At 51.5% G+C, this 13902-nt stretch overlaps 1 protein-coding gene across 1 annotated transcript; it reads right to left on the bottom strand.

Annotated features, from left to right (window-relative positions):
* Window positions 1-7429: 7429 nt before the first annotated feature.
* LOC139214043 (eukaryotic translation initiation factor 4E type 3-like) lies at window positions 7430-13638 on the bottom strand. The gene is made up of 7 exons (XM_070844783.1): window positions 13361-13638; window positions 12587-12659; window positions 12332-12426; window positions 10314-10374; window positions 10178-10244; window positions 8769-8924; window positions 7430-8655 (listed from the first exon to the last, which is right to left on the bottom strand). The coding sequence occupies exons 1-7, from the start codon at window positions 13543-13545 to the stop codon at window positions 8609-8611; spliced, it is 684 nt and encodes a 227-aa protein (XP_070700884.1). The 5' UTR covers window positions 13546-13638; the 3' UTR covers window positions 7430-8608.
* Between the last annotated feature and the right edge of the window lie 264 nt (window positions 13639-13902).

Raw genomic sequence — 13902 nt, 5'->3', positions numbered from 1 at the left:
GACTTGGTGGCAGCAGGCTCTGAGGTTTCAGTTCCTACAGTAAGACGCATACTTAACACTGAAGGCCTCTGTGCCCGAGCTATTAGACGTTCACCACTACTGACCCAAAAGCACAACATCATTTGGCTCCACTGTGTTCCAAACCGTATAAATAGAAGACGAAGTTTTGGGATTCTGTTCTGGTCTGTGGATCAGCGGTGTGTCTGGAGGAGGAAGAATGAGGCAGACGCTGAAGAGAACATGGCGGTGGATCAGTGATGCCCTGGGGCTGCTTTGCTTCTTCTGGCTCTGGAAGCCTGCAGTGTTCAGAGGGAAAGACTGATTCAATCAAGTGTCAGGAAATCCTTGGAGAAAACATCTTTGCTGTCTGTGAGGAAGCTGAAGCTTGTGTATCATTGGAGCTTCCAACAGGACAATGATCCCAAGCAAACCTCACAGTCCACCAAGGCTTCAGAAAAGGTCCTGGACGATACTAGAGTGGCCGTCACAGTCGCCTGACCTGAATCCCACAGAAAATCTCTGGTGGTTGCAGCACACAAACCCAAAGAACACCAGAGAGCTGGAGGCTGTTGTCCATGAGGAATGGGTTAGGGTTAGGGTTTGGGTCGGTCTGTCCTTGGACAATGTAACAGTCGGAGACAGTCAGAGATGCTCGGAGACACTCAGAGACACTCTGAGACAGTCAGTGGAGTCTGTCCCTGGACAACGTGACAGTCAGAGACACTCGGAGACAATCAGAGACAGTTGGAGACACTCGGAAACACTCAGAGAAGCTCAGAGACAAAGACCCTCAGAGACAGTCACAGACACTCAGGGACAGTCAGAGACGCTCAGAGAGACTCGGAGATACTCAGAGATACTCAGAGACAGTTGGAGGCACTCGGAGACACTCAGAGAAGCTCAGAGACAAAAATCCTCAGAGACAGTCACAGACACTCAGGGACAGTCAGAGACGCTCAGAGACACTCGGAGATACTCAGAGACAGTTGGATACACTCGGAGACACTCAGAGACAGTCAGTGGAGTCTGTTGCATGGACAACATGACAGTCAGAGGCAATCAGAGACACTCTGAGACATTCGGAGACGGTCAGAGACACTCAGAGACAGTCAGTGGAGTCTTTCCCGGGACAGTCAGAGACAATCAGAGACGCTCAGAGACACTCAGAGAGACTCAGAGACACTAAGAGAGACTCAGAGACATTAAGAGACGCTCTGAGAAAGAGATGCTCAGAGACAGGCGGAGATACTCTGAGACACTCTGACACACTCTGAGACAGTCAGACACAGTCAGAAACTGTTGTAGACAGTCAGAGACAGTTGGAGACACTCAGAGACACTCAGGGACAGTCAGAGACAAAGATGCTCAGAGACAGTCAGACACAGTCAGAGACTGTTGTAGACAGTCAGAAACACTTGGGGACAATCAGAGACAGTCACAGACACTCAGAGACAGTCAGAGACGCTCAGAGATACTCAGAGACAGTCGGATACACTCAGAGACACTCTGAGACAGTCAGAAATGCTGAGAGACACTTGGAGACAGTCGGAGACACTCACAGACAGGGACTCTCAGACACACTAGGAGACACTCAGAGACACTCTGAGACAGTCAGTGGAGTATGTCCCATGGACAACGGGACAGTCAGAGACAATCGGAGACACTCTGAGACAGTCTGAGACACTCAGAGAACTCAGAGACGGAGACTCTCAGAGAAATTCAGGGACAATCAGAGACGCTCAGAGACAGTCAGAGACACTCCGAGACACTCAGAGACACTCAGAGACAATCGGGAACGCTCAGAGACAGTCGGAGACACTCAGAGACAGAGACTTTCAGACACACTAGACAGTCAGAGACACTCAGAGAGACAAAGAGACACTCAGAGACAATCGGAAACGCTCAGAGACAGTCGGAGACACTCAGAGACACTCAAAAGAAACTCGCCGACAGTCAGAGACAATCAGAGACACTCTGAGACGCTCAGAGACAGTCAGTGGAGTCTGTCCCATGGACAACGTGACAGTCAGAGGCAATCAGAGAGACTCAGAGACACTAAGAGAGACTCAGAGACATTAAGAGACGCTCTGAGAAAGAGATGCTCAGAGACAGGCGGAGATACTCTGAGACACTCTGACACACTCTGAGACAGTCAGACACAGTCAGAGACTGTTGTAGACAGTCAGAGACAATCAGAGACAATCAGAGACGGTTGGAGACACTCAGAGACACTCAGGGACAGTCAGAGACAAAGATGCTCAGAGACAGTCAGACACAGTCAGAGACTGTTGTAGACAGTCAGAAACACTTGGGGACAATCAGAGACAGTTGGAGACACTCTGAGACACTCAGAGACACTGGGAGACAGTCAGAGACAAAGACGCTCAGAGATACTCAGAGACAGTCGGATACACTCAGAGACAGTCACAGACACTCAGAGACACTCGGAGACAGTCAGAGACAAAGACGCTCAGAGACAGTCACAGACACTCAGAGACACTCAGGGACAGTCAGAGACGCTCAGAGATACTCAGAGACAGTCGGATACACTCTGAGACAGTCACAGACACTCAGAGACACTCGGAGACAGTCAGAGACACTGGGAGACAGTCAGAGACAAAGACGCTCAGAGACAGTCACAGACACTCAGAGACACTCAGGGACAGTCAGAGACGCTCAGAGATACTCAGAGACAGTCGGATACACTCTGAGACAGTCACAGACACTCAGAGACACTCGGAGACACTCACAGACAGGGACTCTCAGACACACTAGGAGACACTCAGAGACACTCTGAGACGCTCTGAGACGCTCAGAGACAGTCAGTGGAGTCTATCTTATGGACAACGTGACATTCAGAGGCAATCAGAGACACTCAGAGACACTCAGAGAGACTCAGAGACAGTCAGTGGAGTCTATCTTATGGACAACGTGACATTCAGAGGCAATCAGAGACACTCAGAGACACTCAGAGAGACTCAGAGACAGTCAGAGACATTAAGAGATGCTCTGAGAAAGAGATGCTCAGAGACAGTCAGAGACGCTCAGAGGCAATCAGAGACTCTCAGAGACACTCGGAAACAGTCAGAGACACTCTGAGACAGTCAGAGATTGTTGTAGACAGTCAGAGACACTCGGAGACAATCAGAGACAGTTTGAGACACTCTGAGACACTCAGGGACAGTCAGAGACGCTCAGAGACATTCGGAGACACTCGGATACACTCAGAGACACACAGTCAGTGGAGTATGTCCCATGGACAACGTGACAGTCAGAGACAATCGGGGACAGTCGGAGAGACTCAGAGACACTCTGAGACACTCAGAGACAGTCGGAGACACTCAGAGACAGAGACTCTCAGAGATATTCGGAGACAGTCAGAGTCAATGAGAGACACTCAGAGAGACTCTGAGACAGTCGTAGACACTTGGAGACACTCAGAGACACTCGGAGATGCTCAGAGACACTTGGAGATGCTCGGAGACAAAGATGCTCAGAGACAGTTGTAGACACTCAGGGACAGTCAGAGACTAATGTAGACACTCAGAGACGCTCAGAGACAAAGATGCTCAGAGACATTCGGATACACTCAGAGACACTTGGAGACAATCAGAGACACTCAGAGACAATTACAGACAGTCGATGGCACTCTGAGACACTCAGAGACGGAGACTCTCAGAGAAACTCCGGGACAGTCAGAGACACTCAGTCTGACAGTCTGAGACAGTCTGAGACAGTCGGAAACGCTCAGAGACAGTCAGTGGAGTCTTTCCCTGGACAACGTGACAGTCAGAGACGCTCAGAGAAAGAGATACTCGGAAAGACTCAGAGACACTCGGAGATGCTCAGAGACAGTTGGAGACAGTCAGAGACAATCAGAGACTCTCAGAGACAGTCAGAGCCGCTCAGAGACAGTTGGAGACAGTCAGAGACAATCAGAGACTCTCAGAGACAGTCAGAGCCGCTCAGAGAAAGAGATACTCGGAAAGACTCAGAGACAATCAGAGACTCTCAGAGACAGTCAGAGCTGCTCAGAGACAGAGGCAGTCAGTGGAGTGTTTCCCTGGACTCTCAGGGTTAGTCAGAGATGCTCAAAGACACTCGGAGACCGTCAGTGGAGTCTGTCCCTGGGCCCTGAGGACACCATTGACCATCAGTCCACCAGGCCAGTCCTCCCGTGAAGGACCGTCCATTTAACGCCTAGATAAATTACTGAGTGGTTTTGTGTCCTTGATGAAGGTCTGAAGGTCCGGCTCGTTTCTCCGTGGATGACCTGACGTTCATCATGGCTGCATGTGCATCAGTGGGAGGAAGGCTGCTGCTGAGCAGGCCTCTCACAGAGGCGGTTTGTTAGTGAAGAGCGACACCCTCTGGCCGTGCCCTGTAACAGCACCTCACCGCCATACCACTGTGTCCAGTGATGGACTGAGCTTCACAGCAAAATAATAAAGAGTGGAAACTTTTCTGTACCACCAGCCCATCCTGAAAACAACATTTCCACTGTCTTGTCACTTGTAAACTTGTACCTTATGAATAAAGTGTACTATTATTATTAGTAGTAGCAGCAATATTAGAAGTATTTAGAGCACAAACGGTTATTTATGTTGTGCACATACAGAAAACACTGTAACCCCCCCCAGGATGTTGTGTTCACTGACCTCATTGGCTGACGATTCAAACCTCAGCTGTATTCAGGAGTCCGAGCTCCTGACACGAAGGCTTCGACCTGTTGAGGGGAAACAGCTCCTGCAGTATCATCTGCTGTTTGTCCCCGAGGTGGGCCACTCATGGCCGTGCTGCACTCGCTGACATTTCTCTCAGCGATGGGACAACCGCGTCTCCCATTATGTTCCTAACAGGATTTGTGGGCTCTGATCTGCACACTGAGCCTTCAGTCTTTCAGAGGATTACTGCAGTTTGATTTCACAAGGTTGTAAACATGATTGTCTGGTGTAATTAATGGGAACATGTGTGTGAAGACGATCTAAGACGTGATCTGAGCTGTCTGATTCTTCAGCGGCCTGATGTGCAACAGCAGCAGCCCCGTGCGTCCCTCTTCATCCCCGCGTTTTGCTGCTGTGGAGCCGCTCATGTGTTGTGTGGATTAAGGCTCTGACTTGATGGAGTGTCGTTACAAATTAATTGAGGATCACTATCAGTTACGTAACAGCCTCTCCACACATACACGTGCACAAAACAAAGTAATTAGCTTTCTGTTAATTAGGTAATTAAGCAAATGAATAGGAGCTCCTCTTGATTCCCAAAGGGGGACGGATGGCTTTCATGCGGCGTCCCTCCCCTGCCGCTGCTGGGGGCTGCAGCTTTCAGTGGGTAATGACGGGAGAAGCTGTGCAGATAATGACCAGTGAAGAGCGATCAGATCACACAGAGAGGGAAGCAGGACCTGGAGGAGGACAGGTACCCTGAACACTGCACCGGACATATACTCAGGTGGGTGATGTTCCACCTGGCACCTGTCTCACCTCCAGGCACCAAACAGGATCCAAATACTAAAGCTGATCAGAGTTCTTGGAAGGTGAAGGGCCACCTGAACCCCACTGCCAGTGTTGCTGTTGAGACAAGAAATGTAAGGTGTAAATGAGAAACAGATTGTCAGTGTCATGTGACTAGTGTGAACGCTCACATGACCACACCTCTTTACTTCCTGCTTACAGCTCTGGAACAAGAGGTCTTCCTCCATTAAGAGATCCAGCTGTCAGATTTCCTGTGAATTCTTCCGAGCGTCCGTTACAGATTTGTTCTGACTGTTTGGTGAGCGTCTGTGGACATGATGTGGCGAAGAATGATTTCATGAAATGTTACCAGTCCACAGTTGGTCCTGTGGTCTGTGCTGGACCTGAACCCCCCCCCCCCGGTCCCACGGACTGAGCGACTGAAATATGTTCACCACCACTGACGCATGTTCTTCTCTTTGAGGCACACATCATTTAATCACAAAGACACCAGTGAATTACTTTAGAATAAACCACCCCTGAATGCCGTTAACCCTGGTACCTGTCCAGTGTGCACCTGAATGTACCTGTGCGTGACTCGGACTCTTTAATGCACCGTGTCCACAGACGGAGTCTCAGTCACATATGCAGCAGGAATGTACTACACGCTCTCTCCTCTTCTTTAGTTTGGGAACGTGTTCCTGCGTGCTTGCTTTGGGTGGGATGTTCCTGGTGTGTCAGCTGAACAGAAATAGATTTAATATAATCTGAATCTAAATGTAGACACACTGGAGGGGGTTTGCCACATGCTGCAGTTATGAGTCCTAATGAATGAGTTGAACATCCTGTAGAAGCAGGGTTTAGCAGGTTTTGCAGCACCCAGTAGTCTGAATCAGTACGAGACTCCTTTCACAGCTATCTGACACCCATGTTTTCTCAGGAGTGCAGCTGATCCAGCACCTGCTCACCGCCGGGCCTCAGGCTGGCCTGCTGACATGAAGCGTACGGTCCGGTGACACGGTGCGTGAATGTCACTCCATCCATCACACCGAGCGAACTGTCTGACACGGAGGCTTTTCATGGAATTAGTGGTTAAACTGACTGCAGCCTGCCGTCACATCAGCTGTCAGCTTCTTTATTGTGTCACCGCAGAGGAGCTGACAGCACCGACCGGCATCCTCCTCACTGTCCAACCACAACACACTCCTCCACTCCTCTGCTGCGTCCAGACGTCGGACGTCTAAAGGTGGCTGTGCGTTTGCCTTCAGGACCCCTCGGCTTTGGGACTGAGAAGATCCACTTTTTAAAACCCAATTTATAGACGTCACGTCATCTTTTCATTATTTTGCAGTGTTTTCTATCTTTCATTCTTTCCTTTGTATTTATTCATATTTGCTTTCTTTAGTGTTTTTGTTGTCTTTCTCTACCTTCTGCTCTGTTTTGCTCTTTTTTCTTCTTGCCTTATTCCTTGCTTTTGACTCTGCTGTTATATTCCTCCTGAGTGTCAGAGCACCCTGTGAACAGCCATTAGTGACTGGGGTGGGGTGGGGGGGGGTCAGGCACGGTGAGCGGTCAAACAGCTGATCTGAGGTGGTTTGGCTCCACTTTGTGCCACAGACTTCACCATAGACAATCACAGAAGCACCAGTTGGCTTTCCTGTCAACCTGCACACTTTTTAGAATCTACTTTCATGTTTCTAAGACCTCAGCAAAGAAAACACAAGACCTTTTCCACAGCAGGACAAAAGCACGTTGTTCTAAATCAACCACAATGTGAATACAGATATTGTTCAGTAGTCATGTGAAGCAGGCCCACCATCATCTACAGTGTCAACTGGAGATTCAAACTTTGATCACTGACTCTTCCACTCACTGCTCTCCTGAATCCTCCCTGATCCACTTCCTGTGGCAGTAAGAGTAAAACTGGAGTAATAACTGTGCCACCACAGCAACAACACACGAGAAGAGCTGGCTTTTCGTCTCTTTTATTCACTTTGTTCACGTCACTGCAGAAACCATGTTTACAACGGTAATATTGTCCCTTTTTGCCCACCCCACCCACCAGTCCAAAGTGTGACGCTCCACAGCAGCAGAACCGGAGCTACGGGACCATCAGACATCAGTTAGCCGTCAGTGACGGGGGGCCTCAGATCTGAGAGAGGATCTGATGGAGACGCTTCCCTCTGGTCTCCGCTCATCATGGTGGACCACATGGGAGGTTTGTGTTGCTGACCCTGCTTCATGGCTCAGAGTGTTGTTCTGTCACCACACGTCAGGCCCTCGTGCTGCCTCCTACAGAGCAAATAATGCTGCCATTTTCTCCGTTTGTTCATCAGGCTACAGTCCAGAGAGTTGATGGTAGGCGAAACGAGCACAGACACGAGCGGACGAGCACAAAAATGTGCAGCGTCTGCACGTCTGCTCTAAAGCATCAGAGGCCCCTTCAGGAGAGCCGAGGGTCGACTTCGACACGTGCACTGAGGCAGACGTCACGTGAGCTGAGAACATTCACAGAGGCACCTTTCAGGACGGGTTCTGCTCTTCAGCTGAAGAAACACCTCAGAGACCAAAAGCCGAGTTTGTCGGGGGCCTCGTCGGCGCTCTGATCTCCTGCGATGGCTCTCTCACCGAGGGACATGGGAGTGGGGTAGGGAGTCGTGTGCAATATTTCCAAGTGGAACCCTGATTTAAGTTTAATGCACAGGTGATGAAGCTTCAACAAACCAAATGGGACATTCACGCCCCCCCAGCTGAATAACACAGCCCCACACTCAAACCTCTCAGACGGCAGAAAGGTGTTTTGGCACTGAGCGAGCGGACCGGACTAAAACATGGCGTGAAGTGAGACATTTTAAACACACTGCAGACAGCGTGGCCGCCGCCCCCGCAGCAGGGACGGGTCGTGAGGTCCGCCGGCCGAGCAGAGAGGACGACCGCGGCCGCGCACTCTGTTCGACAGAGCGGGACGTCAAACCAAACAGGAAGTAACGGGATGAGACCGCAGCTGGATACACACTCTCAGCTTCATCAGTCACTCAAAGTTACAAAAATAGATTGATAACATTTCCTTGTTGATGCAAAATAAGATCCTGGATCAGGTGGCGGACAGCTCCTTCACACCGGGCCAGGTACAGGGAATACAAAGCGCTTCACAGCTAGTGTTTGGAGCGTCCTCCTTCAAAGGCGTGGTGCTCCATGTGGGCTGGAAGAGTCACAGTGATTCAAGGTGAGAACAAACCCACCAAATAGCAGTCTGACCTAATCGCTCTTCATCGCAGCTCAACGCCACCGTTCCTGAAAAGTGGGCATACTTACACTTATAAAAAACTGCTTTAAAAGGAGTGTGAGGGAGGAGCTCGTAGATCTTCCCCAGGATGTTTGCTTCGTTAGCCAGAGAAGCTTCTCTGTTCCACACCTGTACAACGTCTTCCCGATCCCGGACGCTGACGCTGACACCTACGACCTCATCGTCTGGAGAACAGCAGCACAGACACACAGTGACAGACACTCAGTGACAAACACACAGTGACAGACACACACACAGTGACAGACACACACAGTGACAGACACACAGTGACAGACACACACACAGTGACAGACACACAGACACACACAGTGACAGACACAGACACACACACAGTGACAGACACACAGACACACACAGTGACAGACACAGACACACACACAGTGACAGACACACAGACACACACAGTGACAGACACAGACATACACAGTGACACACACACACACACACAGTGACAGACACACAGTGACAGACACACACAGTGACAGACACAGACACACACAGTGACAGACACACACACACACACAGTGACAGACACACACACACACACACACACACACAGTGACAGACACACACACACACACACACACACACACACACACACAGTGACACACACACACACACAGTGACAGACACACACACACACACACACACACACACACACAGTGACAGACACACACACACACACACACACACAGTGACACACACACACACACACAGTGACAGACACACACACAGTGACAGACACACACACACAGTGACAGACACACACACACACACACACACACACAGTGACAGACACAGACACACACAGTGACAGACACACACACACACACACACACAGTGACAAACACAGACACACACAGTGACAGACACAGACATACACAGTGACAGACACACACACACAGTGACAGACACACACACACACACACACACAGTGACAGACACACGCACACACACACACACACAGTGACAGACACACACACACACACAGTGCCAGACACAGACACACAGTGACAGACACAGACATACACAGTGACACACACACACACACACACACAGTGACAGACACAGACACACACAGTGACAGACACACACACGCACACACACAGTGACAGACACAGACACACACAGTGACAGACACAGACATACACAGTGACAGACACACAGTGACAGACACAGACATACACAGTGACAGACACACAGTGACAGACACAGACATACACAGTGACAGACACAGACACACACAGTGACAGACACAGACACAGACACACACAGTGACAGACACACACACACACACAGCAGTAGACACACACAGCCATGAGTATAAAGGCTGGGGTAGGAGGGGATGGAGGGGGAGGAGGGGTAGGAGGGCTTGGAGGGGTTGGAGGGGGGGGTCTCCTTCAGCAGATGTCCTCACCTGAAGCACAGTAATCTGCGAACTGCTCCCCGATAGTAGCCAGGAGGAGCTCCTTCCACACGGCAGCCTGAGAGCAGACACACAGGTCAGACACAGTCCACAGTTAGCTGGCATGTGAAGAGCAGCTGACACCTACGGCGCTCTCCTTCGGGATCTTCATCTTCCACACTCCTCCTCTCGCGTTGCTTTCCTCCTCCCTGGTGGGGGAGACAAACGGTCACGTCCCACATGAGCACTTTTACATTAAATACATGCTTTTTTCTTACAGGAAAGGACAGAGATGAACATGTCAGTGTCACCATGCTGTCTGTACCCTTCAACACGCTGCTGTCTGTACCCTTCACCGCACTGCTGTCTGTCTGTACCCTTCAACACGCTGCTGTCTGTACCCTTCAACACGCTGCTGTCTGTACCCTTCAACACGCTGCTGTCTGTACCCTTCAACACACTGCTGTCTGTACCCTTCACCGCACTGCTGTCTGTACCCTTCAACACCATGCTGTCTGTACCCTTCAACACACTGCTGTCTGTACCCTTCAACACCATGCTGTCTGTACCCTTCAACACACTGCTGTCTGTACCCTTCAACACGCTGCTGTCTGTACCCTTCAACACACTGCTGTCTGTACCCTTCACCGCACTGCTGTCTGTACCCTTCAACACCATGCTGTCTGTACCCTTCAACACACTGCTGTAACACACTGCTGTCTGTACCCTTCACCGCACTGCTGTCTGTACCCTTCAACACCATGCTGTCTGTACCCTTCAACACACTGCTGTCTGTACCCTTCAACACACTGCTGTCTGTACCCTTCAACACACTGCTGTCTGTACCCTTCACCGCACTGCTGTCTGTACCCTTCAACACCATGCTGTCTGTACCCTTCAACACACTGCTGTCTGTACCCTTCAACACGCTGCTGTCTGTACCCTTCAACACACTGCTGTCTGTACCCTTCACCGCACTGCTGTCTGTACCCTTCAACACCATGCTGTCTGTACCCTTCAACACGCTGCTGTCTGTACCCTTCAACGCGCTGCAGTCTGTACCCTTCAACACACTGCTGTCTGTACCCTTCACCGCGCTGCAGTCTGTACCCTTCACCGCGCTGCTGTCTGTACCCTTCAACGCGCTGCTGTCTGTACCCTTCAACGCGCTGCCGTCTGTACCCTTCAACGCGCTGCCGTCTGTACCCTTCAACGCGCTGCCGTCTGTACCCTTCAACGCGCTGCCGTCTGTACCCTTCACCGCGCTGCCGTCTGTACCCTTCACCGCGCTGCCGTCTGTACCCTTCAACGCGCTGCCGTCTGTACCCTTCAACGCGCTGCCGTCTGTACCCTTCAACGCGCTGCCGTCTGTACCCTTCACCGCGCTGCTGTCTGTACCCTTCAACACACTGCTGTCTGTCACCCACCACAACACACTGCTGTCTGTACCCTTCAACGCACTGCTGTCTGTACCCTTCAACGCACTGCTGTCTGTACCCTTCAACGCACTGCTGTCTGTATCCTTCAACGCGCTGCTATCTGTCTGTACCCTTCAACGCACTGCTGTCTGTACCCTTCAACGCACTGCTGTCTGTATCCTTCAACGCGCTGCTATCTGTCTGTACCCTTCAACGCACTGCTGTCTGTACCCTTCAACGCACTGCTGTCTGTACCCTTCAACGCACTGCTGTCTGTACCCTTCAACGCACTGCTGTCTGTACCCTTCAACGCACCGCCGCCTGTACCCTTCAACGCACTGCTGTCTGTATCCTTCAACGCGCTGCTATCTGTCTGTACCCTTCAACGCACTGCTGTCTGTACCCTTCAACGCACTGCTGTCTGTACCCTTCAACGCACTGCTGTCTGTACCCTTCAACGCACCGCCGTCTGTACCCTTCAACGCACCGCCGTCTGTACCCTTCAACACACTGAAGCCTACACACTGCACCTCTAATTACTTCAGTCTTTACATCCACGTGTACCAGAAACAACATGGAGACCACAGGGGGACCTAAAGCCTACTGACACACACACACACAGACACAGACACAGACACAGACACAGACACACAGACACACAGACACAGACACACACAGACACACACAGACACAGACACAGACACAGACACACGCCCTGATGATGATGATGATGATGACACACACTCACCACAGTGGCCTCCGTTCTCCTCGCATTAAGTGATAGCTGCATCTCAAAGGCAGGGCAGTGACGGGGGGGATGTTGTTGTACACGCTCCAGAACATCTGCAGACACAGTACACACACAATCACAGGGGACCTGCGGCGCCTCCATGACGTCCAGTGGAGGCACCAATCAGCACCACAACCACCGCCCTGAAGCGGTGATCCCCATTCATGAGAAGACACCATCATCAACCTGTTGTGAGTCAGTCAGCCTTCTCACCTGGACCGTCTGCACGGTGTAGATCTTCTTCAGGTTGGACTCGCACTCTGCCGCCGTCGTGCCCGGTAAAGACCTGCGAGAACAAGAGCACAGCGTCTGAGCCCACAGGAGCGACTCTGCCGAGGGCTCAGCCTCCGTGTGTTTACACCGGCCAGGTCTCAACTCTCACCCGGGACAATCCTCATGTGGGCTGTATGGACCACATACAGGCGTGACAGCCACAGGTGTCACAGCTCAGCAGCAGCAGCCTCTCGGCACATTCATTTATTCCGTCCCAGCGGTGTGAGGGGACCAGACCGGACCTGCTGCTGCACCGAGGAGATGTTTTATTCTGCCTGGTGATGTCCTGGCCGCCACTGGGCAACCCAGCTCTATCCTGTCCTGTTCTCAGCTAATCAAAGCTGAGAGTGGTCCCAGCTTTAAATCAACAAACAGCAGACAGGTGTAGGACTGTAGAGACACACACACAGTGTCTGCTCTGACTGCCTCCATCCACATGTGCAGGATGTGCCCTCCTTCTGTGCAGCAGCCCCCTGCCCCAGAGAGAGGGGGCAGTTCCTATCTGTCGCCTGTTGCACCGCCAGGACTGCTCCAGTGGAGGAGTCTAGACCATAATCTAGACTAGACTGTACGTGGTCTGATCCATGCTCCCGCCTGTATCCGGGCTTCAGCTGGCGGACACAGCTGCAGGGTCCACCGTGGACACCGTGTCCCTGCAGGACTCGTCTCCGTGGACTCTGCCCCCCCCCACACACACACACACACCGTACGTACCTGTCCAGCCAGAAGGTCCAGGGTGAGTGCAGAGGCAGCGTGCCGGTGTCCCCCTCCCGGTGCTTCGCTGAGAGCCTCTCCAGCTCTCTGTCGTCGATGTGGATGTTGTGTTCAGCGGACTCTGAGCTCAGCCCACCTCTGTCCGCCTGGACCTCCGTCTGACCCGCGGGAGCAGACGCCGCCATGTCTGCGGGACAAAGCTCCTCCGGCCGCGGCTACTTCACAGAAACACCCGCTGGGGAGGGGGGGTTACCTGTTCCTCCACACACACCGACACCGCCGCTTTTCCGCCTACCCACTGCTGACGTACGTGCGTCACTACGTACAGACGTCACAGCCCATCCCAGAAAGCAGGAAGAGAGGAGAGGTCTCACTCTGAATGTTTTTCAGTGACAGCCTACACAAATATGGCTGAATACAGCCATACATGCACTACTCACAAAAAGTTAGGGATATTCGACTTTCAGGTGAAATCTATGGAAAATGGAAAAAGTTAATGCTACAGTGATATTATATCATGAAAGTAGGACATTTAAGTAGAA

This window comes from Pempheris klunzingeri, chromosome 2 (genome assembly GCF_042242105.1).
Source record: "Pempheris klunzingeri isolate RE-2024b chromosome 2, fPemKlu1.hap1, whole genome shotgun sequence".
NCBI lineage: Eukaryota > Metazoa > Chordata > Actinopteri > Acropomatiformes > Pempheridae > Pempheris > Pempheris klunzingeri.
The sequence above is the reverse complement of the archived record's forward strand: the minus strand, read 5'-3'. Positions and strand labels throughout refer to the sequence as shown.

Bases quoted from the DNA above. Each gene is read 5' to 3' on its own strand.
- LOC139214043 (XM_070844783.1), bottom strand. From the start codon at position 13,545: ATGGCGGCGTCTGCTCCCGCGGGTCAGACGGAGGTCCAGGCGGACAGA. The intron at 12,427-12,586 runs GTGAGAAGGCTG...CTGTGTCTGCAG, and splicing joins ACACCGTGCAGACGGTCCAG to ATGTTCTGGAGCGTGTACAA. The intron at 10,245-10,313 runs GTAGGTGTCAGC...GTCTGCTCTCAG, and splicing joins AGATCCCGAAGGAGAGCGCC to GCTGCCGTGTGGAAGGAGCT.